The following is a 23,970-nucleotide window of genomic DNA, read 5'->3' on the forward strand; positions in this document are numbered from 1 at the left end:
AAATGAACATCATGGTCATACCCTTGTTTTTAAGAGACATTTTTACATTAAATTATTTGAATTTGAATTTATAAAGTCAAGGAATAGGACTTAAAAAAAAGCCACCAAAGAGTGAATGTAGAATCTGTGTTGGGAGGTCAGCCATCAGTGTTTCCCTATGAGGGAAGACTTGTATTGACAAAGGCACAGTCTCCATGGCAACTGGTGCTTTTTTGTGTTTTTAAGGAGGCCGGGGGTGGCGGTGGAGGCAGAAGACCTGCTCTGGAGCTTTTGTGGAGAAGTTCGCTTCTTCAGACAATTTTGTTCTCCAGCAGAGCGATTCTCTTGGACATATTCTCGAGTGAGACACACATTAAGGTTAACACTGGGTGCGTGTACATGCAGGCAAAAATCCAAATAGGATAAGAATATTGGTAGTTTTGTAATGATGTAAACCCGCACAATGATCCGTTTAGCGGGATCTTTCAAAATTCAATGGTTAAGTTAGTCCTTTAATTTTCAGTCTACTCATGCATGTATACACATTCAGGAAGTTTCCCTAATCTGGGAAATTTTCATGCTCCAAGGCACCGTGGGAATTGAAGTAAAGAGTTAAAAGATAAATACAAACTCTGTCTATCTCGGTAAAGAAGCATCCTATGTATTTCTCCGGAACATTTCAGTTTTATTTTATGCCCCACAATGAAAAAACTAGTTTCAGGCATCCATATATATATATATATATATATATATATATATATAATGTATAAAATTGTGAATGTCACAGTTGTCTCATCTCATCTCATTAGCTGCACCGCTTTTCCTCAGTAGGGTCGCGGGGGTGCTGGAGCCCATCCCAGCAATCATCAGGCAGTGGGCAGGGGACACCGTGTACTGGTTGCCAGCCAATCGCAGGGCACACAGGGTCAGACAACTCACTCGCTCATTCACACCTAGGGACAATTTGGACCGGCCAATTCACCTGAAATGCATATTTTTGGAATGTGGGAGGAAACCCACGCAAGCACGGGAAGAACATACAAACTCCGCACAGGAAGTCTGGAGCTGGATTTGAACCCACGCAGGAGGTTCCCATGACTTGAACTGTGCCGCACATGTGCTAACCACTGCGCCTCCGTGTCACAGTTGTATCCATCCATAAATAGTGTCTATGCTTTTTGCAATCCAGATATGAGTGCATCTTGTTAACACTCAAGATGCAACAATAAAGCAATGTACTATGTTGAATTTAGTGAGTGAAATTAATTGAATCAACCTTTAGTTAATGTCAACAGGTAGTAAGCACTCTGCTAGCCCCTTCTTGTAGGGATACTTGACTGGGGATAATGGATCACGGTCCCATGGGTGCTGTTTATTTTAAGCAGAAAAAAACAGTAAAAAAGCTGCCACGCATAGCATAAGTTTTCTTTCCCAATCACCATTTTAAGCAATAGTCAACTAGGGATAATGGATCATGACATAAACAGTGCATTTTATTTTGGGTGGGCCACAGGGGCACACTTGAACAGCCTGAACTGAAAAAATGTGCTCTGCTGGTCCCGGCTCTCAGCAATTGTAGACTGGGGATAATGGATCATGACCAAAACCATGCATTTCATTTTAACAGTCCTGAACAGCCTCTCAACAAAAGAGCCTTCTGTCGGTCCCTGCCCGCAGAAATATCAGATTGGGAATAATAAATCGCAGCTACACAAGTGCAGTTCATTTTAGGCTGAAATTACGGCAAAAGGAGAGCTGACAAAAGTCCACTCTACTGGTCCCTGGTTGTAGCAATATGCAAGCGGGGATAACGGATCGCTTCAGAGAGCCAAATTGAGGAAGAAATTGCACATTGTGATTGTATATTCGTTAGTCTCTAGGTATGTAAAGAACTTTTTTGGATTGTCCCAAAAATGCTATATTCCCTTTCCAATTGATCTATGGTTAAGCCCCACTTTTAAACTTGATGAGCAAATCATAGTGCACATAGCAGACTCCATACACTGCTCTGCTGGCACGTCCATTCAATTGCATTCAAGTTTGTCAGATTTTGTCAATTTCTTGGGTGTTTTTTCTTACATTTTAAACTTTAAAATGGTCAAACGGTCTGAATGGGTACATACAAATTTGATACGAGGTATCCCGAAAAGCTGGGCGATGGCTGGTATTTTTTTACCTGATTTAGGCACGTCTAAATCGAGACAAGTGTCAGCGTCGACCACAACACCAACTTAACGTGGATAAAGTAAATAAGGATGTCTAAGGTGAGTCAACATAGTATTTGAGGCAACATATTGTCATTTTGATGGAGAGAGCTATAGAGTTATTTATAGGTTAACCTCTCTAACGGTAGCCTGACGCTAGCTATTTTAGCTCTTGACTGCGTTAAGCATCATGTGTGTTTACTGGGAGTTCAGTGGCCTGTTATCTGCTTGTTTTTGTACATTGGTAATATTACATGATTGTTAGCTGTTGTCCAACGAGCTCTACTCAACATATGATTTCACCAAAAAATCGGAATTGAACATTAAGCTCTGCAGTATGAACCCTGCCTATACGCTAACTTTTGGAGCTTTGCTTCTTTAACTTACCTGTAAATAACCAAGATAATCAATTTTGGCAATATAATGCTGAATGATTTAACACAAATACTGTTGAACTAAACTAATGAAATTACACTCTTGGTAGCATAAAGATAGTTAAAAGCTGTGTCCTGGGAAAAATGCAGCCTAGACTTCGACTAGCCAATGCTTTTCATCAATTTTCTCAACAATAAAATCATTAATATAACCCTCCAAAGCATAGTTCAGGCCCTTTTGGTGACTTTGAGATGATGTATGAGCTTTCTGGGCCCAAGAGACATCAATTGCCTTCTGCAAAACGTCTTCTACAGTGACACTTGCCATAGCGCTCTTCACAGAATGTTGAATGTTTGTCCGAGTGAGTCAAAGGGGCGGGGCTTAGCCGTAGGTTAATGGTATTACTGCTCACATGTAAACGTAATTACTGATTATGACAATGAAAGATAACTTTATCATCATCTAATTTTTTGGCATTGATTCCTTCTGGACTCATTTGATATCAAAGGATATTTTTCTTGGTGAGCGCCTGTAGGGCTTCTTCGACCTTTTTCTGGAACTTGACCAGGGAGTCGCACTCGCACGGGTCGTCATCTGTTGGGGAGGATAATGGCAATGTTTTGATGGAGTTACTTGAAAGCCACGTGAAGCGACGTTATGTCACCTTGGCAGATATTGATCTGAAGCTTCTTAGCGATCTGCGTCATGGCCTTGAAGTCGGCCGTGTAGAAATAATGCTCGCCGGTGGGTTCCGAGGCGATCTCCTTCAGCTCGTCTTCAACGGCGTTGCCCACGCCTACCGCGTACATCTTGAAGCCTGCCCCGCAAACATAAACCAGGTCAATTGTAAATCTTTGGTCCTTTCTTAAACCAAAGAACAATAGTCTTATTAATATAACCATTATTGGAGACAAGAGTGGAGTTCTATGAGAATTGACATCAATCGAATGCAAACTAAGTGAGGATTAACAGGTACAAGAGTCTACACTTGAAGGGACACTGTGTAATATTTGACCACCAGAGGTCGATGTATTGTGTAGTGCAAATGAAAAGAGTACTACAGATTACAAGGACCAAGAGTACTACAGATTACAAGGACCAAATCACACTATTGTCCTTTTTTTTGCCCAGCCTTTTGTGAAGAAACAAAGTGAGGAAAAAGGAAAAGATAAACGGGAAAAAGATAAAAAAAAGAGAAGTAAAAGAATAAAATAATTCAAAAAGAAAAAAGGAAACAAAGATAAAACAGGGGAAAAAACATGTAAAAGTAAACAAAAAATAATATAAGAGAAAAAAGCATGCAAGAAAGAAAAAGGAAAAAGATGAAAAGAGAAAAAAAACTAAAAAAACAAACAAACAGGCAAGATGGCCAACACGCATAACAGCTCCCTGTAGGTTAGCCTCATGTTACATCAAATAAATAAATGAAAATTGACTTACGATGTTTATGATAGTTCATGTAATTTTGCCTATTATGCAATATTTATTTTACCACTAGGATGCACCTTGTCCCTGTAGTTATTCAGCTTTATATATCTGAACAAATGTCAGTCATGTGCACAGAATTAAACAAAATTGAATAGTTTTGACACATTTAACAGACAAGACTCATAAGATTCTATAGTTCAGAGTTTTGCTTTAGTGGAGAGGAAAGCAAAAGATTATTTGGAATCAATCTTCAGGAGACAGCCCTTCCGTCTCCCCCCTTTTTTGGGGAGTTCTGTCATTCTTGAGGTTGGGGCAGTGGAGCAGCCTTAGTAGATGTACCTGGTTTGAAAGTTCCTGGTTTTGGTTCATCTCTAGAAAACCTAACATACACTCTCAGCTAGGTTATTCCTGTTATTATCAGGTTGGGATTATTAGAAGGTTCAAAAAGTATACCCTGCTTCAAATTGTGACCGTCTGAAGGCATTACCCATCTCCTTGGCCTTCTTGGCAGCGTCTCCAATGTAGTCCTGGCTGCGTCCATCGGTGAAGACTATTCCCACCTTGGAAACGCCGGGCCGGGCCCCGTGGCCCACGCTAAAGCTCTTGTCGGTCAGGTAGCGAAGGGCCTGGCCCGTCATGGTTCCCCTCTCCATGTAGGCCATCTTCCTTACTGCCTCCTTCAAGTCTTTCTTGTTGTTGTGGCGACCCAGAGGGAACTCCTGATGGCATTTGTCAAGTCAAGTCACATTTGTTTGTATAACCCTTAATCACAAAAAGTCTCAAAGGACTGTGTAGGACACAATTATAACATCCCCTGATCTGAGACCTGCAGGCGGGCAAGGAATAACTCAAAAACCTCAGCACAGGGAAAATCAGAAAACTTGAGAAGGGGGGCACACAAGAGGTAATCGCCCTTCCAGGATGACCTGGCTGCACAAAACATAGCCATTTGGTTCTTGTAAACATCTTTATGTTGACTTCTCATCTCATCAGCTACACCGCTTATCCTCAGTAGGGTCGCAGGGGTGCTGGAGCCCATCCCAGCAATCATCGGGCAATGTGCAGGGGACACCCTGAACTGGTTGCCAGCCTATCGCACAGACAGACAACTCGCTCGCTCATTCACACCTAGGGACAATTTGGACCGGCCAATCCACCTGAAATGCATGTCTTCGGAACGTGGGAGGAAACCGGAGTGCCCGAAAGAAACCCACGCAAGCACGGGGAGAACATACAAACTCCACTCAGTAGGTCCGATAGCTGGATTTGAACCCACACAGGAGGTTACCAAGACCTTAGAACTGTGCCGCACACGCGCTAACCACTGCGCCATCGTGCTGCCCCCTTGTTATTTTTGTATTACTCTAAACAAATAAGTGACAGAATGAAGTCTAAATTGTTTCTTCGACGTTTGACTGCTTTAGATTTAATTACGATTAATCTTTTCCTTTTTCCAACCCAAAACATTGTTTTTTCTCAAATCATAGTGACAAAAGTTTAAGCGCTAAAGATGCTTTAACTTTGAATAAGTGAAAGAATAATGTTTGTTTTTCTACTATGCTAAGATAAGATAAAACTATGATAAGATAAAATATATCATTATAGATGAATTAAATTTAATAACAGTAGAAAAGATTTGCGTATGTGATTTGTGTTTATTTTAAAGGTGGGCTTTTTACCTGTCGCACCAGACTGGAGTACTGCACCAGGCCTACATGGGCTTTGCTGTCTGACACATCCAGCTTGTCCACAATCTGGTTGATCCACTTCTTGACCAGTTCGAAGTTCTCTGGACGAACGCTCTTAGAGCCGTCGATCAGGAAGACCACGTCGGTGGCTGAGTTGCTGCACGCTGCAAACGCAGGTTGGGGGTATTTGTTTCTTTTTTTTCTTTTTTTAAATAAAGACGCTAACGATCGAGCAACAAATACTCTTCGACACTTGCTCGCTCTGCACTTACCGCTGCAGGTTCGTCCATCAGCCATCAGGGTAAAGCCGTCTTTGCAGGCGCACTTGTAGGATCCGGGTGCGCTGATGCATACCTGCTGGCAGTCGTGGTCCCCGGTGGCGCACAGGTCCGACACTGTGCACGTGAGGGGTAAGCACAAGCACGGGTGAGCAAGCAGAGGGGGCGGGGGGAGGTTAGGAGAGAAAAATAAATCATGTCAGTCGATTTTAATGAACCGCTGTGAGACCTAAATGAAGCGGATCCTTAAAAACTGGTGAGAAATTTAACATGTAAGTCAGAAGTGTCTAAAAAGTTGCAGAAAATGTGATGTACATGAGGGAACGCTTTTTGTCTGTCTTTTCTTATCTGCATGGTACAAAAATGAAATACAGGTATATATATATATATATATATATATATCTGTCAATCGAAAAAAAACAATAGCTTTCTAGAATGTTAGTTTAAATTTTTTTGTTAAAAATACATAAGTTACTTGTAATTAATTTGCAAATGTGTATATTTAGGCAGTCACATTTAAATCAAAACATTAAAATACTTCAAAAGTTGCAATTGGGTGAAAAAAAAAAGTTAAAATAAAAATAAAGAATCATATTAAGTCTGGTTGCAATATTAAGGGAAACAATGTAAAAATATGTATAGCATTTTAAGCGGTCAAATGTAAATGCTTTAACTCTGAGGTACAGTTATAACTCCAGTCTGAGTAAAAGCTTCAAACCTGCTTTAAATTCAACACTTAAAGCAGTAATACATCTTAAAGTCAAAAAGGCAAAACTCAAAGTTAAAGCTTCACACCTGCTTTAAATTTGACAGTTAACAACGGATTTAAGCTTTGATTCTGAGCTGAAGCATCAAAATTCATTTTATTTCAACAGCATTACATTTTTAAAGCTAAGTTCAAGCTCTAACTCAAAGTTAAAACTTTAACGCAGTGTTGACTTTCAAATGTGAAGCAGCATTAAATCTTTAACTCAAGGGTGGAAGCAGCTTTGAAGTCGATTGAAAGCCCTTAATCTGAGTTAGAACAACAAACCCGCTTTGAATTTGACAGTTAACGCAGCATCATCCCTTTAATTTGGTGCTGAGGTAAAGCCCTAACTCATAGTTAACACAAGTGTTGAAGGGGCATTTAAAACTCCAACTCAAAATTAAAGCTTTAAAGCTGCTGTAAATGTATAGTTAAAGCAGCATTAAATCTGTAACTCAAGGATTTGAGTATCTTTAAGGTTGAGTTAAAAGCCTAACTCAAAGTTAGAGCCTTAACTCAAGTGTTGAAGGAGTTTGAAAGCGGAGTTAAAGCCCTCGTTCAAACCTGCTTTAAATTTTACAGTTGATGCAGCACTGAACTCAATCCTTAGAGCAGCCTTAAAAGCTTCAACTCAAAGTTAAAGCTTTAACTTTAGTACCTTACCCTCCATAAAGCACTTCGGAGAGTGTTTCCTCTTTGTCTCTTTAAAATAAAAGCCTGCCTACCACAGAAAGCCTCCTGGAACTTCTTGGTGAGCTTCTCGATGACGCTGTAGCTCTCCACGTAATCGACATGCTCGTCTAGCGGCTCGCTCGCCATCTGCTTGAGCGTGCTCATGTCTACGCGACCGACGCCGATGGCGAAAATCTCGATTCCAGCGTCGCGGGCACGCTGAGCAACATCCTTTACGTTGTCCTGAGGGCGACCATCCGTCACGATGATTGCCACCTAAGAGAGTAAATGTTCCACAGACAAAAAAATATATATACACGTATATATATATATGTATATATATATATATATATATATATACAGTAAAGAAAATAAGTATTTGAACACCCTGCTATTTTGCTATTTCTCCTACTTAGAAATCATGGAGGGATCTGAAATTGTCATCATCGGTGCATGTCCACTGTGAGAGAGATTAACTAAAAAGAAAAATCCAGAAATCACAATGCATGATTTTTTTTAACGATTTATATGTGTGATATAGCTGCAAATAAGTATTTGAACACCTGAGAAAATTAATGGTAATATTTGGTACAGTCGCATTTGTTTGCTATTATAGAGGTCAAACGTTTCCTGTAGTCTTTCACCAGATTTGCACACACTGCAGGAGTGATCTTGGCCCGCAGATCTCCTCTAGATCAATCAGGTTTCTGGGCTGTCGTTAAGAAACACGGAGTTTGAGCTCCCTCCAAAGATTTGATTGAGGTCAGGTCTGGAGACTGCCAGGGCCATGCTAGAACCTTGATATGCTTCTTACGGAGCCACTCCGTGTATTTCCTGGCTGTGTGCTTCAGGTCGTTGTCGTGTTGGAAGGCCCAGCCACGACCCATCTTCAATGCTCTGACTGAGGGAAGGAGGTTGTCCCCCAATATCTCACAATACACGACTCCAGTCATCCTCTCTTTAATGCAGTGCACTCGTCCTGTCCCATGTGCAGAAAAACACCCTCAAAGCATGATGCTACCACCCCATTCTTCACAGTAGGGATGGTGTTCTTCGGATTGTACTCTTAATTCTTCTTCCTCCAAACACGCTTATTGGAATTATGACCAAAACGTTATGTTTTGGTCTCATCTGACCACAAAACTTTCCCCCGTGACACCTCTGTATCATCCAAATGGTCATACAAATGGTCATATAAAAAAAGATGGGCCTTGACAAGTGCTGGTTTAATCAGGATAACCTTTTGTGCCATGCATGATTTTAAATCATGGCGTCTTAGTGTATTACCTACAGTAACTTTAGAAACATGCTAAATAAATATTGCTAAATTAAAATAAAAGACCAAAAAGGTTACCTAAATATAAACATTACAAAAATGTTTTTAAAAAAAAACTGTAAACACTGCAAAGAAATGCAAATAGACAAAAAGACAAAATGTTTTAACCGTTGCAAAAACCAAATTTAAAAAAAATTTAACCATTAGAAAAATGCCCAAAAATATGATATTCGATATTGTAAACATTGGCCAAATATTCCCTACAAAAATAGCAAAAAGCGTATAAAATGTACAATTATGAAAAAATACATTACGAATATTTTAAAAACATTTTTTTTTTAAAATGAAACATTACAAATATGAGACAAAAACGTGTAAAAATTGCAAAAAAACAAAACAAAAGCACGTATGGCATTGGCTTGCCCGTTTAGAATGTTTTTGATCATATTTTTGTGTCCAACCTTGCTGATGTCAGGCGATTTAGCGCGGGCGCCCTCGTTGTCGCTGAAGGCCACGTTGAGGGCGAACTGGATAGCCAGGCCAGTCATGGTGCCCGTGGACAGCGGCTCCACCTTGGTCACCGCCTTGATCAGGCCCGCTTTGGTGCGGTGAGTCTTCAGGGACACCTAAAAAAAAAAAAAAAAAACGCAAACTTTTTTTTTTTTTTTTTTTTTAAGACCAATGTTCCTCAACTGGTATGTCGGGGCCAAAAATGGGTCACGGGCCTTTGCCCTGGCAAAATAAACCCTAAAAAGATTTAAAAAAAAAAAAAAAAACAGGATCAATTGCAGGGTAGATGGAGAGAATCCCCTGCTCGAGCTCTCCTTCCTGTTCAGCCGATTGGCGCCAACCTTTTTGTGTTTGACCACATCTCATTTTATTGTGATTTTGTCTGTTTTATTTCCTTTTTTTTCTGCCCATTATAATGGGTCCCAAGAAAGTTGGTTATAAGGGGAAGGAAAAAAGAAAAATAGTGACAACCACGATTGAGTAGAAGACGGAATTAATAGTGTCTGGCATTTAAGCATTGTTGTGGCAAATCCTCAAAAGCATTTGCACTTGCATATATAGAAATAGATTTGCATACATGTCTACATTAACTTACAATACATTACTTGCTTGTGGGAAAAGGTCGGGGTGACCTCGGTTGAAGATACCGTTACCAGACGATTAGAGTTTACCTTGAAGATACCGTTGCCAGACGGCGTGCAAGGAACGGTCACGTACTCATACGGCGTACACGGGACTGGTCACGTACTCATACGTGATACGGGACCGCCTTTTGGGGTGTATTCAATCAAGCGTAAACGTCACTACTGCTTTAAAACCATTGTCTTGTAAACAGCTCGCTGAGAGAAACTTCGTTGCAATAAACGTCTCTCCCTCCACGCTGGCTTCTGTTTATCTGTTCCCTTATCTACTTATCTATCGAACCGACAAATTCTCCAATGTTGAATTCTACAACAAATCAATGGCGCCCAACGTGATGATCTGGCAAATAGACAAACGGAAAAGGGAAAGGACTTCTCAATGGAATGGTCTCGAGCGGGCGACTGAGGTAAGGAAAGTTTTTTTTCTCTTCCTTATTTCAGTTTGCTCGTCCGGGATTCGTGGGAAGTACGGGAGCCACTGTTGGAGCTAAATTATGAGAAAACGTGCACGTGGATTTCCGTCTTAAAGTCTGGCCCCCAAGTTAGGACGGATGAGATATGTAAACTGAGTTGAGATTTTTTGTCCGAACGGGAATTATGAGCTCAGATAATCCTGTTTTTATGGGACTGGCTGCGTGTAAAACATAACAAGGCTAATTTTATCTGGATAAAAGATGGGCAGCGGCGTCAGGTTTTTTATATTTATGATTGTCTTGAGATCTGTGTAAAGCTGTGATAAGACGTCGTCATTGGCTAGTGACAGTTCAAAATAGACGATTTATATATTGTTAATACGGGAAATATTTATTTGTTTCCCTAGTGGATTTATGATTTGGGAGTCCGACATGTGACCTTGCATTTAACAAGAAGTGTGGTGCATGAAAGATCGCCATTTTCTAAAATCTGATTTTGTTAGACCGACGCTAAAAAATGAGCAGTAATCGATGTTTTATTATTAAAATACTTTCGCATAGAACAGGCGATACAAAGAATGTGTGGGAATTGATGACATGTTTTAAGTGTGGGAGATGTCTCATTCGGGAATGTTGGTGTGTGCCAGCTAGCGAGAATTGTGCGTGTGTCTTTCTGTCTGTGGATGTGTGTTCTCCCCCGCCCGGCTAGCTCAGTCGGTAGAGCATGAGATTCTTAATCTCAGGGTCGTGGGCTTCGAACTGTTTAAGGGCTAGGACGACGCTGTGCGGAGGAGAACTTTTGTTGTTTTTGTCTTTTTTGTTTTTTCTTTTGTTTGGCGTTGGGTGTGGAGTTATGGATGCATGGATGAATGATGGAGTGACTGCTTCTTGGTTTTTGTGGGTTATTAGCGCAAACCGTTGGTTCTTTTTGTCTTTTTTGTTTTTTGTTTTTTGTTTTTTACCCCCCTCCTTACCCCCACCACTCTGTCTATCTCCGTGTGAGTTGAGCTCAACCGTGTGTATTGTTTTCCCTTTACTTTATGTAACGTTATGTTAAGTGGTGTCATAAAAATAAAAAAATGGAGGGATTACTTAATTCGTCAAGTCAAGTGCTCCGTTTGCGTGCGGCCTTTTGATTTGTGAGATCTTGTTCCGATAAACGTAATAAGTATAGTTTGGGTAAATTGAGGACAATTTGGCAAGCTTTTTCAAAATACAATGAAGAGCAGATTACTCGATCTTGAGGAAGACCATGACAAATTTAAGAATTTAATTGCTTAGGTGATCTCTTCATGGTCATTTAACCTAGACTAAACATCCGAGTTTGTAAACATAACCGATTTAACAGGATTCAGAAGTCAGACGGACTGTTGAAAAGGGCTGAAGATGGCAAAAAACAAACAAAGACGTTCACTCATCCGTTGTCTGCGCCGCTTGTCTACAGCAGGGTCGTGGGGACACTGGAGCACATCCAGGCTGTCCTCAAACAGTGAGCAGGTGGCAATCTGAACTGATTGCAGCCAGTTTCGAGGAGAAAGAGGTAGACAACTGGGCGCCAAGGTCAGTGTGGCACTGATAATGCTCATGCGCACATTCCTGCAGCGGATTGCGAGTGGAACGTCACGATGGACTGAGCCAGACGGCCAAGGCCGTCGACGAGGCGGTGATAACGAACAACACGAGTCTGCATTGAATCACGCTAGAATCTTGTTGATTGACGTAGTGTTTACAAATCTGAGGAATATTGATACGTTTGGATTGTGAATTATTTTATTTTTAACACAGAAATACTGCTAAAATTGTATTTTGAATCTGCTTTCCAGGAAAACGGTGATGTGTCTCCAGATGCAGGAGCATCAGGAGGATTATTAAGGAGAATAGGTAACAGGGGAATACCTTTGACTTTATATCAGATACAGGCCACGGTAGACGGAGAGAATAATAGTAATAGGAATAATAGGAGCAGTGCCATCAAAAGATCTAGGTGCGGGAACAGTAATTAGGTTTTTGATTAGAGAAGTTATTCCGCGATTTGGCATACCGTCAGAAATAAGCTCGGATAACATTTGTTCAAAAGGTCGTGAAGGGCATCTTACAAAAACTACACATTAAACAACGGTTCGGTGAGGTTTATCAACAAAGTCAAGGGATGGTGGAAAAGAGTAAATGGAATATTAAAATCAACGATGAACAAGATCTTTGTGAGTACTAGGCTCAACTGAGGGGATGCGCTACAGTTAGCGCTGATGAGTTATCGCATGCAAACTCATTGGATCACGCATTTAACACCGCATGAAATGCTAACAGGCAGACCAGCGCCGCATCTGGGAGGTCCCTATAAGGGGCCGCCACTTGAGCAACTACAAACTGAACTGAGAGACTGTATGAGACAATTGACGGCTGTCATCTACTGGCTGGTTAAGAGACAAGAGCCCAAGGTCAAACAACCATTTGAAAAGACGTCCCAGGGGATCTCGTGTACATCAAAGTCGACGAAAGAGGAACCATCCGAGGCGTGAGGGACCGTACACCGTCGTGAGGGCAACGCTGGCCGCAGTCCAGGTCGAGGGCAGCTCAAAATGGTACCATCTGAACCGCGGTACCACGGCTCACGCTGCCACCGTCAACGAGACCAAGCAAGATCAACAGGGCAGTAACGTTAAAATTAGGAAAACAAAATGTGGATGACAAAGCTGTGTGTGATAATAAATTGTCTGATATGATTGTTACAAGGAGCAGAGCTCGAGAGATCGCAGCGGCGAATGGAAATTGTGGTTCCGAAAGTGCAACCGGAGATCCAAAAAGCGACGTTGCAGACCATGACGCATCCTAGAGACAGCGGCCCGGTTAAGTGTGACACTACTGTATAACATGCCAAAACGGTTGGTGATTTGGAAAGTACAAGTACATTTTACCTCATGAAGGGCTCACTGGCCCTGAGGTAGATAAGCTCTAAAGTACCAAAATTAAAAATATTACAGGAAAAAAGGAAAAATGTGAGAGATGACAAAATGTGTAAAATATAATTTTTAGAATATGGTTTCATGAGAAACATGCACTCGAAATTTTTTAAAGGGACAGTGTGTATAAATTGACCGCAAGAAGTCTTTGCACTGTGGAGTGCAACCAAAATAAAAGTGCTTAACAGGATAATTAAGGGGGGTCACAGTACCCACATAAGCACTATTTTTCACTGCCTCTAGGTGATGCTCATGTTATGTTATGGAAAACTCCAGTAACTCCAGTTTACAATCGCGTAGTCACACCAGCAATCCCTGTTTTGGATATAAATTGCTAAATACTTTATAAGAAAGCTAATTAAACGATTTAGGTTCACTATCAAGACATTTCTAATAAAAACTCGCAGGAAAAAACCTTAACCGACAACGAAGGTTTTATCCAGAAGCTGTAGCAAAGAAACTCAAAAGTTTTGATTGGGTAAGTGTTAAGGACTATAAACAGGACATGCGCATTTTGCTCCATTGCACAGCGCCCGTGCTAAAAGTAAATACGTAAATATCTTCAGTTGTAGGGATTTTTAACATTTTCATTTTGGGACAAAATGACAGACAAAATGACCCTTAGCACTCATAAGTGACGGCAGGAGTCAGTCGAATTTTAAGTCACTCACCACTCAAAACGTTACACGGTAAAAATTAAAATCGCTGAAGGAAAGTACCGTAGAAATACTACGACAGTAATACGGTAATAGAGAAATGCCCCTAGAGGTATACTAAACAGTATCACAAAACTAACGATTCAATATAGTACTTTAAAACAAAGACATAGTACACTACATCAATTAAAAATAAGTAACTACAGAACTAAATACTAAATAATAAGTTAAGTGCAAGAAAAGCATTTATGAGAGGGCTCTCTTCAATAAATTGAGGAAAGAGCCGTTTTGTCCAATGAAAAAGACGGACTTAACCAATTACCAACAACAATGATGTAATCTCGGAGCGACGAGATCTCGTTAGCTAAGATCGGCGTGCAGAAAAATAAAATCTCATACAGCAAAACCAAGAATCTTTGTTAATATAACTGCATGGGAAGTGAATGGAAATTAATTAAACTAAGATCATGTCTACTAGTACTTAAATTTAGAGAAAAATTTAGAAATTGAATGACCTGGCTAATTTATTAAAACAGGGGTGTCAAACTCATTTTAACTCAGGGGCCACACTAAAGAACAAACAGGGAGGAAGAGAGAGAAAGAATGTACAGCGTTTGTGAGAGCCACATCAAGTTGACATATTTCAACCTGCAGCTTGTTTTTCTCTTGCGCTTCACTAAGTGTTGTCGCGGGCCGGATTCAACCCCCCTGGTGCTGATAACGCCAAGGTCGCGGATTCAATCCGTTAGCGGGCCGCCTGTTTGACATCTTTGCACTAAAACATCTCAGTACGTGAGCACGATAAAACTTAACGAGACTCTAAGTGCCCCTGAATTCCACAAAAAAGTTAACCTAGTATATTGTTTTGCTTTAATTCTGAAAGAAAAGAAAAAGGAACACTAAGACAAACATACAACATAAGTTATTTAAATAAGGATAATTTGCTGAAAATTGGGTATGAAAAACTTGCGACAAAAGTATGAAAAACAACACATTATGTAGTGTTAGGGAGTTCCTCAGGGTATTGGAAGGCACTACATATATGCGCATCATTTATGATAAGAAGGAATATAACTTTACGGACATAGTTACAAAACGGGTGCACACATTGTAACTGACAATTACATTTGGCATGACACTCCATCTTCAAGTTAGGTAAAGGAACGGAAAAGATAAGGTTATAGTTATAATTAATACAATATGTGCACAAGAATGTGCATTTAAAATGTTACATACAGTTGAGGTCTGTGTAAATATGCATTTGGTGAAAAATAGTCATTGTAGTGCAAAAAAGTTGACAGCATTGTGCAAAACATACAACAGTATTTTTATAGATAAGCTATAAAAATAAAAGTAAATTATTAAAAGGATCAATATCTAATTGAAGGCAAATAAACATAGACATAACAAGTTGTTTTGCTTTAGAATCAGAAGATACGTACCACGCAATACTGAAATTTTATTATAGAAGAAGATGCTGAACAAAGGGGTGAACGATTTAATCAGATAGATAGATAGATAGATAGATAGATACTTTATTCATCCCCTGAGGGAAATTCACATTTCCAGCAGCATCCCTGAGCTGAGAACAATAAAATAATAAAGCCAAAAGAATACAATATACAAATACCCAGTGTGACGTGCAAATGCCCACTTTAGCATGTTATATAGAGTTACTAAATAGTGCTACACAGAACACATAATGCAGTAAGATTCGGTAATGTCCAATGAAGGTGGTGTTGTTTAATGTACGTATTTTTGCGAGTTGGAAATCATATCCATAGGATAGAAAGTAATCCAAGTGTTGCAAGGCACTGATAAAGTAAGCAAAATAAATAAACAAATAAATAAATCACAAAGGTAGCGAAAATAACACGGAAGCTGCTGGAGCGGCTGCCATTCGTGACGGCGCCGGAAGTAACATAATCAGATACATTTTTCCACAATTGGGTCAGAATTAAACCTCTAGGGTTAATTTAAATCCTACTACAGAAATTTTATGAAATTACTAGAAAACGGAATATAGAGCTTGAAAACCAGGACATAGTATATGGTACGGATATAATTCTAAAAAGACCAACTACAGAAATTCTGCAAGAATACTGCCACAAAACTACAACAGCATTAATACTAGCGCTGCTAAAGAAATCCTGCAAAAATATAGCCTGAAGTGTACTACAACCAACTTCGAAAATCTTATTTAATCTTATTTAGTAAATATTATAAGATACTACTGCAGGAATGGTTGAGTTAAGTGCAGAGCGGACCAGAATTCAATCGCGTAACAACCAGTTACTTTATTTAGCAAAATTGTCCAACACCCAGGGACAAAACAAAACAAAAACAGGCTTACAGGCAAACAGGAACTCAAACTAGGAATACTCATAAAACAGTCCTTTACTCAGAACGGGCAAGCCCTTAAGAAGGACACATGCAAATTAGACGGTCGCCACAGCGACCATGCTGGACATGACAGAAATACTAAATACTTGCACAACTACAATAACACAGTTGTACCTCTACTTATACGTTTAATTGGTTCTAGCAGTAAATATGGAATGATGAAACTATTGTAAATCGAAACACATTATCAATTTGAAACAATTGGATTGAAACGGGATTAGTCCGTTCCGAAAGCAAACGAACCTTGTTGAGTCAACTGCAATTGCCCTGAAGGTATACTGATGTTCAGTAGAGGTTCGTACGTAAACAAAATCTAAAATTCTATGTTTTAAAACTAACAATATAAATGTGTTAGAATAGCCAAGCCCAAGTCCAGACATAAATAGTGTTTGTGGAAAGATCTGAAAAATGGTGTACCCAAACGATCACCGTCGTACCTTTGGGAACTGGGGAGCGGTTTTGTAAGGAACAATGGAAAAATAACAAGGAACAAACGCTAATATTTCAGTTTGATGTGCAACCATTACACAAAATAAATAAACAGGAATTAAATATAATGAAATACAACATCATAATTGTAAATGAGAAAAATTGGATGTGTCCCCGGGCCGTGACGACAAAAGTTTGCCCACCATTGACTTAAAACTATTGTTTTTGGGACGAGAGACTGGTGGTTAATTGCGCTTTTAATGACTGATTTTTTTTTAGGTTCTTTTAAAAAGCAGAATGTTGGAAAAATTTTAAGCTGATTGTAGGCGATGATGAAATAGGTTGGTAAATTCTCTATAGAGCGTGACGTCTCGTTTGGTTTCATGTTATAGTCGTCATAGTTCCATTCCACTCCTTGTAGTTGTTAGTATCGATACGACGACACACACACACACACACACACACACTGCTGTCGTCTTAATAAAACTGAATCGACTCTGCACCGCACAACACAGTGGCCACGATCACACTCTCAGTCCACTCTTGGCGCCCATTCTCAGTCATCCCTCTCCTCAAAGCGCCCTAAACCTTGCTTCCTTGATTGAGTAGAAGGACGTGTATAAATAGTGCAATTCGCGATAGAAAACAAGTTTGAATTACTGAAATTCCGAATATCATGGGATGAGTCAGGCGAAAGAGAAACGTGCAACCAGTCGGAGTGCCGACGGACTACCAGAAACCAAATATGTTAACGACAGTACAGACTAAAGTTAATAATATACTAAATAATAATACTAAATAATACTAATAGGCTAAATCTTAATGTGAAGATATAGGCGATAAGGGTACTGACACACCAAAGTCCAGAGAAACCTACACCCACGGCGACAGCACTAAAGAGTGAGGTTACAACGCCGACAGCCAAAAATGAGTGCACGGCCAGTACGTAAAATTCGGGAAATTGTGTAGAAGAGGAAAACCGTAACCCTAACTCGGTAGTTGTGTAGGCGCATGACCTCAATGTGCACTGACTTAATTTGACTAATTAACTTAAATTTTTGTGGGCCATTTGTCTTGTCACATGTTTTATGTTTGTTCAATGTTGTAAACGTTTGTATTCTGTCCTGTATTCTCTTTTTTCTTGTCTTATATGTTTGTTTGTACTAGCGTTTAAGCGGCCCACGTAACTGAAAAGGGAAAATAGGAAAATACGAAGGAAAATTGCCGCGGACAAGAGCGCGTGCGTTTTTTAACAAAGAAGAAAAAGGAAGCGAATTTAAGTGCACAATGCAACGACAGAAACGTTTTGTTTTCAACAGTAAGACCGTTTAAAAATATTGTTTTTTGGTGGAACCGAGAGCACATCGCGTCAGGAATCGAAAATGTTCGTTTTTTGGGAAATCAGTGTTTGACGCTAAGGGTGTTCAACATAACGCCTACGGGCCTAAGGGGTTCCAATAAATATTTTTCACGGTCCAAATTTTTTCTGTTTTTTCAATTGGAAAACGATAAATTCAGAAGTGGTAAGTTTGGAAAAGTTATGTTTGAGTTATTTCAGATTCATAGAGGTAATGCCAGAACCACACCATAGAAAGATGGAATAGTGACGGAAAGTGAATAAAAATGTTTCGTTTTCAGTTAAAAATTGGAAAATAAAGGAATGTGAGGACGAGGAAAGATCCAATTGAGTGAATTAAATGGAGTAATTTGAAAATGAAAAGCATTGTTGTACGAGAATAGTGAAAAAGCGTGAGTAAATACTTTTATTTTCATTGAATATGGAGGAAATATTCATTGAATGGAATACAAATGAGTAAGATGAATCGTTGTAGATCAATGCACGTCGTTTTCAAGTGAAGTAGGTGAAGCTAGGATAGTAGATTTAATTGGTTTGGAAAAAATAAATAAATGAATTGAAAGATTAAGTGAGATGGTTATATGTCAATTTCCCATTGAACTAGTGGGCTAAAAAGCATGTGTTAGAGGGCGTAGGAGAAGGGAAAGTTATGTAGAAAATGGTTTGTTGGCAGAGCAAGTAAGGAAGTTACAAATACAGAAAGATAAGAGTTAGCAAAGGAAGAAGTAAAAAGGCGGAAAGAAAGTAGGCGTTGAGGAAAAGAGAAGAGAGGGATATACAAGTGGTAAAGGAAGAAATGAAAAGGGGAAAAAGCAATTAAATGAAATATCTTTGTTGACAATTGGCCTGAGTAAAGAAAACATATGTTCCGGGTGGACGGGTATAGCTAAATAACATCGGACAACCGAGAGTAATTCCAGAATAATTTAAAGCTAGGAATGAAATTAAGTCTGGATTAGGATCGGTGTTTATCTGGATAACTCAGAATAAGAACGCAAAATGGATTAACTACATTTATTACAACCAACAACGTTTATTAATTACATTAACGAGGCCTTTAGTGCAGTAGGAGAGCAATTACATGAGACATCTAGGATGGCCTGGCAGAATCATCAGGCCTTCGATTTTCTTTTAGCCAGTAAAGGTGTGTCATATGATAAAGGAGGAAGGCTGTACGTATATACCTTTAAATACATCCGAAGCAGGAAGCTTCACAAAAGCACTGTCAAAGATTCGTGAGTTGAGCAATGAAGTGACAGTAAATACTGAGAAGAACAGTATCTCTTTTGATTGGTTCTCGTATACATTTGGGTACTGGGGTAGTATGTTAGCGAAGGGGGGAAATTTTCGTACTAACTATCGTGATAATTATGTATTTGTTGTGTTTCTGTGCCATACCTATTCTTAAAAGAGGAATTCTTAAGACTTTTGGAGAACAAATGACAGTAGTAGCTAATACTAGGGTGGCAAGAAGCTCAATGAGCACAGTTAGTGGTTAAATATCCAAGCCTATTCCTGAGGGAGAACAGATGACTCAACTAAATTCAAAACCTTGAATACACACTATATAGCACTAGGAATAACAGCAACAAATATATTGGTTTCTGATTGTGATTCTTTTGTTGGTATGTCACACTGCCAGGGAGCAAGCTGCTGTCTGGGATGGTCAGGATGCATCGTCGCTTCTGGGTTTTTTGGCTGCATGGAAACTGAGCGTGATGCCTGCTGGGATGAACACTCACTCCAACATCTGACTTCACGACACCCGTTGACGAATACGACAATGCATGGTCTTCAAATTGTTCACGGGGGTCAGGCCAAAGGCCAATGTGGATATCACTATCCAGTCATGCACTCATCTTGGAATGTATCGACGACTGTTACCGAAATTTGTTATCACTCACTTATCAGTTCATTTATTCATTTACCTTTATCACGTACCGATCAACCGTCGACGGTCCACGTGTATAATCCAGTGTGTACGGATAAAGATAAATGAAGGGGGGGTTAGTGCATGAGTCAGATGTTTGGAGTGTTAGGGGTTTTTTTTTTTTTTTATTTAATGAAACATGAACAATGAAAGTTAGAGTAATCACAGCAGGCTGACCGCCAGAATTTTATTTTATTTTCGATTCGCGTAAACTCTGTCCTGTATTGATATCTATGATTGGTAATAATTTGCCACTACTCTGTATTCCTTTTCAATTTTAATTTCCATTCAAAGGAAAAAAAAAAAAAAAGGGGGGATTATGTTGTGGCAAATCCTCAAAAGCATTTGCACTTGCATATATAGAAATAGATTTGCATACATGTCTACATTAACTTACAATACATTACTTGCTTGTGGGAAAAGGTCGGGGTGACCTCGGTTGAAGATACCGTTACCAGACGATTAGAGTTTACCTTGAAGATACCGTTGCCAGACGGCGTGCAAGGAACGGTCACGTACTCATACGGCGTACACGGGACTGGTCACGTACTCATACGTGATACGGGACCGCCTTTTGGGGTGTATTCAATCAAGCGTAAACGTCACTACTGCTTTAAAACCATTGTCTTGTAAACAGCTCGCTGAGAGAAACTTCGTTGCAATAAACGTCTCTCCCTCCACGCTGGCTTCTGTTTATCTGTTCCCTTATCTACTTATCTATCGAACCGACAAATTCTCCAATGTTGAATTCTACAACAGAAGGTACAGTAAATGTTTTTAAAATGTTATACTTAGGGCTGCAACTAACGATTGTTTTCAAAATCAATGAATTAGTCGATTATTTTTTTGAGTAATTGATGAATTAATTTTTTCTTTTTTCAAATATTGAGGTTTTGTACATTTAAGAAATAGTGCACAAAACAACAGAATATACTATAATGTGGAACAATTTTAAAAATCCAAGTGTTTGTCAAATAACCAAAAATACATAAAAATGCATGCTATACACCTGCAAATATGTAAGATACTCTCACCTTATCCAAAGGCCATATTACATTTGGACTTATCATACAAAACAGAAACGAGAAACACTTTTCCTTTTATATGTAACAAAAAAAATATTATCCACAAAAAAGAAAACAAAGCAGCACGACCACCCATTGCTACGTGTCCTGATCTGTGCATTAAAAAGACAAAACATGAGAGTTTCAGCCTCTAGCATCTAAGCTGCCAATTGTCTGCCCTAATTATGAGTTGTGAAAACATGTCTGTTTTGTGTTCTGATTAAAAGTTATCTCTATGTGATTGTATCTCTATTTATTTAGTTTTAAAAAGGGGATAAGAAAAAAATGTACGATCCTTTTTCATAAAAACGGTCTCAAGGCGCCCTCTGCCGGACTAAAGTAATACTATGAGTCTCAGCGTCACAACGGAATTGTGTGCACTCCTTAAGTATATCACATGACACAACGAATTGATTTTCTAATTAGTTTTCAACGCTTTTCATAATCGATTTTACTAAACTTTATCAGTATACTGATCTTTATCAGCTACACAGTTAAGTAATTATCATTGTTTAGGTACACAATTTCTCTATATTTTGGGTGTGAACTTCTCTATTAATTGGCTGTTTTGAAACAGTTTTAGGGGGTTGCTTATATGTAATGTAGGCTTATATGCATTGTAGGCTTATGTGCGAGTAAATACGGTACGTAAAGCCGTTATGGTCTTGCTGGTCATTTGGGTTTTTTTGGGGAGGGGGGGAAGGTGAATATATTCTAGAACCTTGATATGCTTTTTCTATTTCTCCTACTATTTTAAGATTTTTGTCCAACGGAAAGACCTCGCCACATACTTCATTCTTGACGCGACTGGCGTAGTTGACAACACCGACTCGTGTGGCGTTGGGGCCCACGTCGAGGCCCTCGATGACTTTGGCCAGAAAGACTTTGACCTGCTCGAACTCAGCGGGTCGAACGCTGCGGCTGCTGTCCACAATGAACACCAGGTCGGTGGGGCGCGTCTTGCACAGACCCGCCGCTGAAAGTAGGGGACGACAAAGACAAGTGTTTTTTTGTTTTTTTTTTACCGCAAATATGATGCAATACATATTGTATAATGTAATATTAAAAAAGCATGAAGTTTTTCCCCCGGGATTTAGGGTCTAGTATCAGTACTGCCCATCATTGCAGAGGTACGGCTCATCTCTGAAGAGCGGGACGACGCTACACAGCGGAAAAACAACGGCGACCAGATGAAGAAGGTGCTGTATCGGAGTCAGATCAGGAGGTTTCTCCTGTTACAGGTAACCATGAAAACGAGTGCTATCTGTTTCATGTAGTGAAGTAAACCCCTACCTAAAATAAGGCTCTTACGATCCTGGCGGTAAAAGGATATGTGAGCCATAAAATATGTCATTTATTGTAATTTTTTTTGCTACGAATAAAAATATCAACAACAGTTTTTATCGGAACAAAAATTGAAGATAAAAGCCACTGATGGTTCATTAAGGTACACACATAATGTATTTTTTTTAAAAAAGAACATATGAAAACTGTTGATTTACTATTTCTAATTAGTAAAAAATGAATGAAGAAAGAAAACAACTTAAAAATGATAAAATATTAATACAAAAACTTCAAAACCAAAAAACAAGTCTAAATTCAAATAATAATAAAAATGATAATAATACTAAAGTAAATATGTAAATTGTCCAAAATATTTGTAAACACAGAATTAATTATGGATGTTAATGCATTGCATAATTTAATAAAAAACTATTTATAAAGCTTTTGATTTCAAATACAACTCTAAGATATAAATAAAAAAAACAACATTAAATATAAACTATAAGTTGTATGATTTAAAAAAATCTTTTTACGAAATTTATAATGTTTATGCGAAATTTAAAAAAATAATTCAAAATTTAAAAATAAGTATAATTCATAATAAATCATAATTCAAAATGTATTTAAAAAATGGTTTCAAACGAAATCCCAAAACAAAAAAATTACCTAAAAAGTTTAAAAATGTATATATTAACGTTACAATTTTATACATATTATATACAAAATTATAATAAAATGATTCTAAGATATAAATAAGAATGATTTTTTAATTAAAAACAATAATAATAATAATAATATTAATAAGAATATAATATACGAATATTTATTTAAAAAAATACTATATTGTAAAAAATAAAAAAGGAAAAGAATGATCAAAATGATACAAAAACTCCAAAATAAATAAAAGAAAAACAAAAAAATAATAACTAAATTATATACCGGTATATATATATATATATATATATATATATATAATTTTAATAAATTGTATAATTTAATCATCAAAAATACTATAAATAAATAAATACAAATTGGGATGATTTTCAATACCAAACAGTTCAAGCACAAATTGAAAATTTGAGAAGAATATGATAAAAAAAATAACACAAAAAAGAATTTTAATAAACAAGAAATTCAAAATTCACACAGGAATACATGACAAAACAAAAACATTAAAAGTCTGGACGACCAACGGAATCCTCAGTTGAACCGATCTCCCTTCTCACCCTTCACCCCCTCCCTCCCATCATCCCTCCAACCTTGGATATCGCACCACAGCAAAAAATGTCAAGCCCATTAAGCTTACCCATTGCGGCGGCCGTACGTAGATCCATGGTGGCCATGGCAGCGCCCTTCAGGCTCAGGACCAGCACCAGAAACGGCGTCAACATCATGACGGCAAGCGGTGGCGAGTTCGAGTCTTGACGGAGCAAACCCGAGGAGTATCTGGCCGAAGTGAGCCTGAAAAACTGGGAGCTGCACATTATCAATGCCAGTGCTTCATGGCGAACACACCCTCTTTTAGTGACAGAGGGAAATACCTGGGAGGACCCAAAATGGTGGTCAAGGAAATACAAACAAACCAAGGATGGACAGGTAGGGGCAAACGTGTGCGCTGGTACAGTATGTGTGTGTTTTTGGGGGGTACGGGAGCAGCCGGGGCTGGGATCAACAC

General features: G+C 38.8%; 1 protein-coding gene across 1 annotated transcript; it reads right to left on the reverse strand.

The window, feature by feature from the left end:
• Positions 1–19: 19 nt before the first annotated feature.
• Positions 20–23,848, reverse strand: matn1 (matrilin 1). Its single transcript, XM_088327759.1, has 10 exons — positions 23,602–23,848; positions 21,803–21,987; positions 9,110–9,274; positions 7,426–7,648; positions 5,947–6,069; positions 5,666–5,838; positions 4,474–4,705; positions 3,223–3,375; positions 3,072–3,152; positions 20–340 (listed from the first exon to the last, which is right to left on the reverse strand). The coding sequence occupies exons 1-10, from the start codon at positions 23,777–23,779 to the stop codon at positions 291–293; spliced, it is 1,563 nt and encodes a 520-aa protein (XP_088183885.1). The 5' UTR covers positions 23,780–23,848; the 3' UTR covers positions 20–290.
• Between the last annotated feature and the right edge of the window lie 122 nt (positions 23,849–23,970).

This window comes from Urocampus carinirostris, chromosome 2 (genome assembly GCF_059441175.1).
Source record: "Urocampus carinirostris isolate Australia breed hairy pipefish chromosome 2, RoL_Ucar_1.0, whole genome shotgun sequence".
Classification (NCBI taxonomy): domain Eukaryota; kingdom Metazoa; phylum Chordata; class Actinopteri; order Syngnathiformes; family Syngnathidae; genus Urocampus; species Urocampus carinirostris.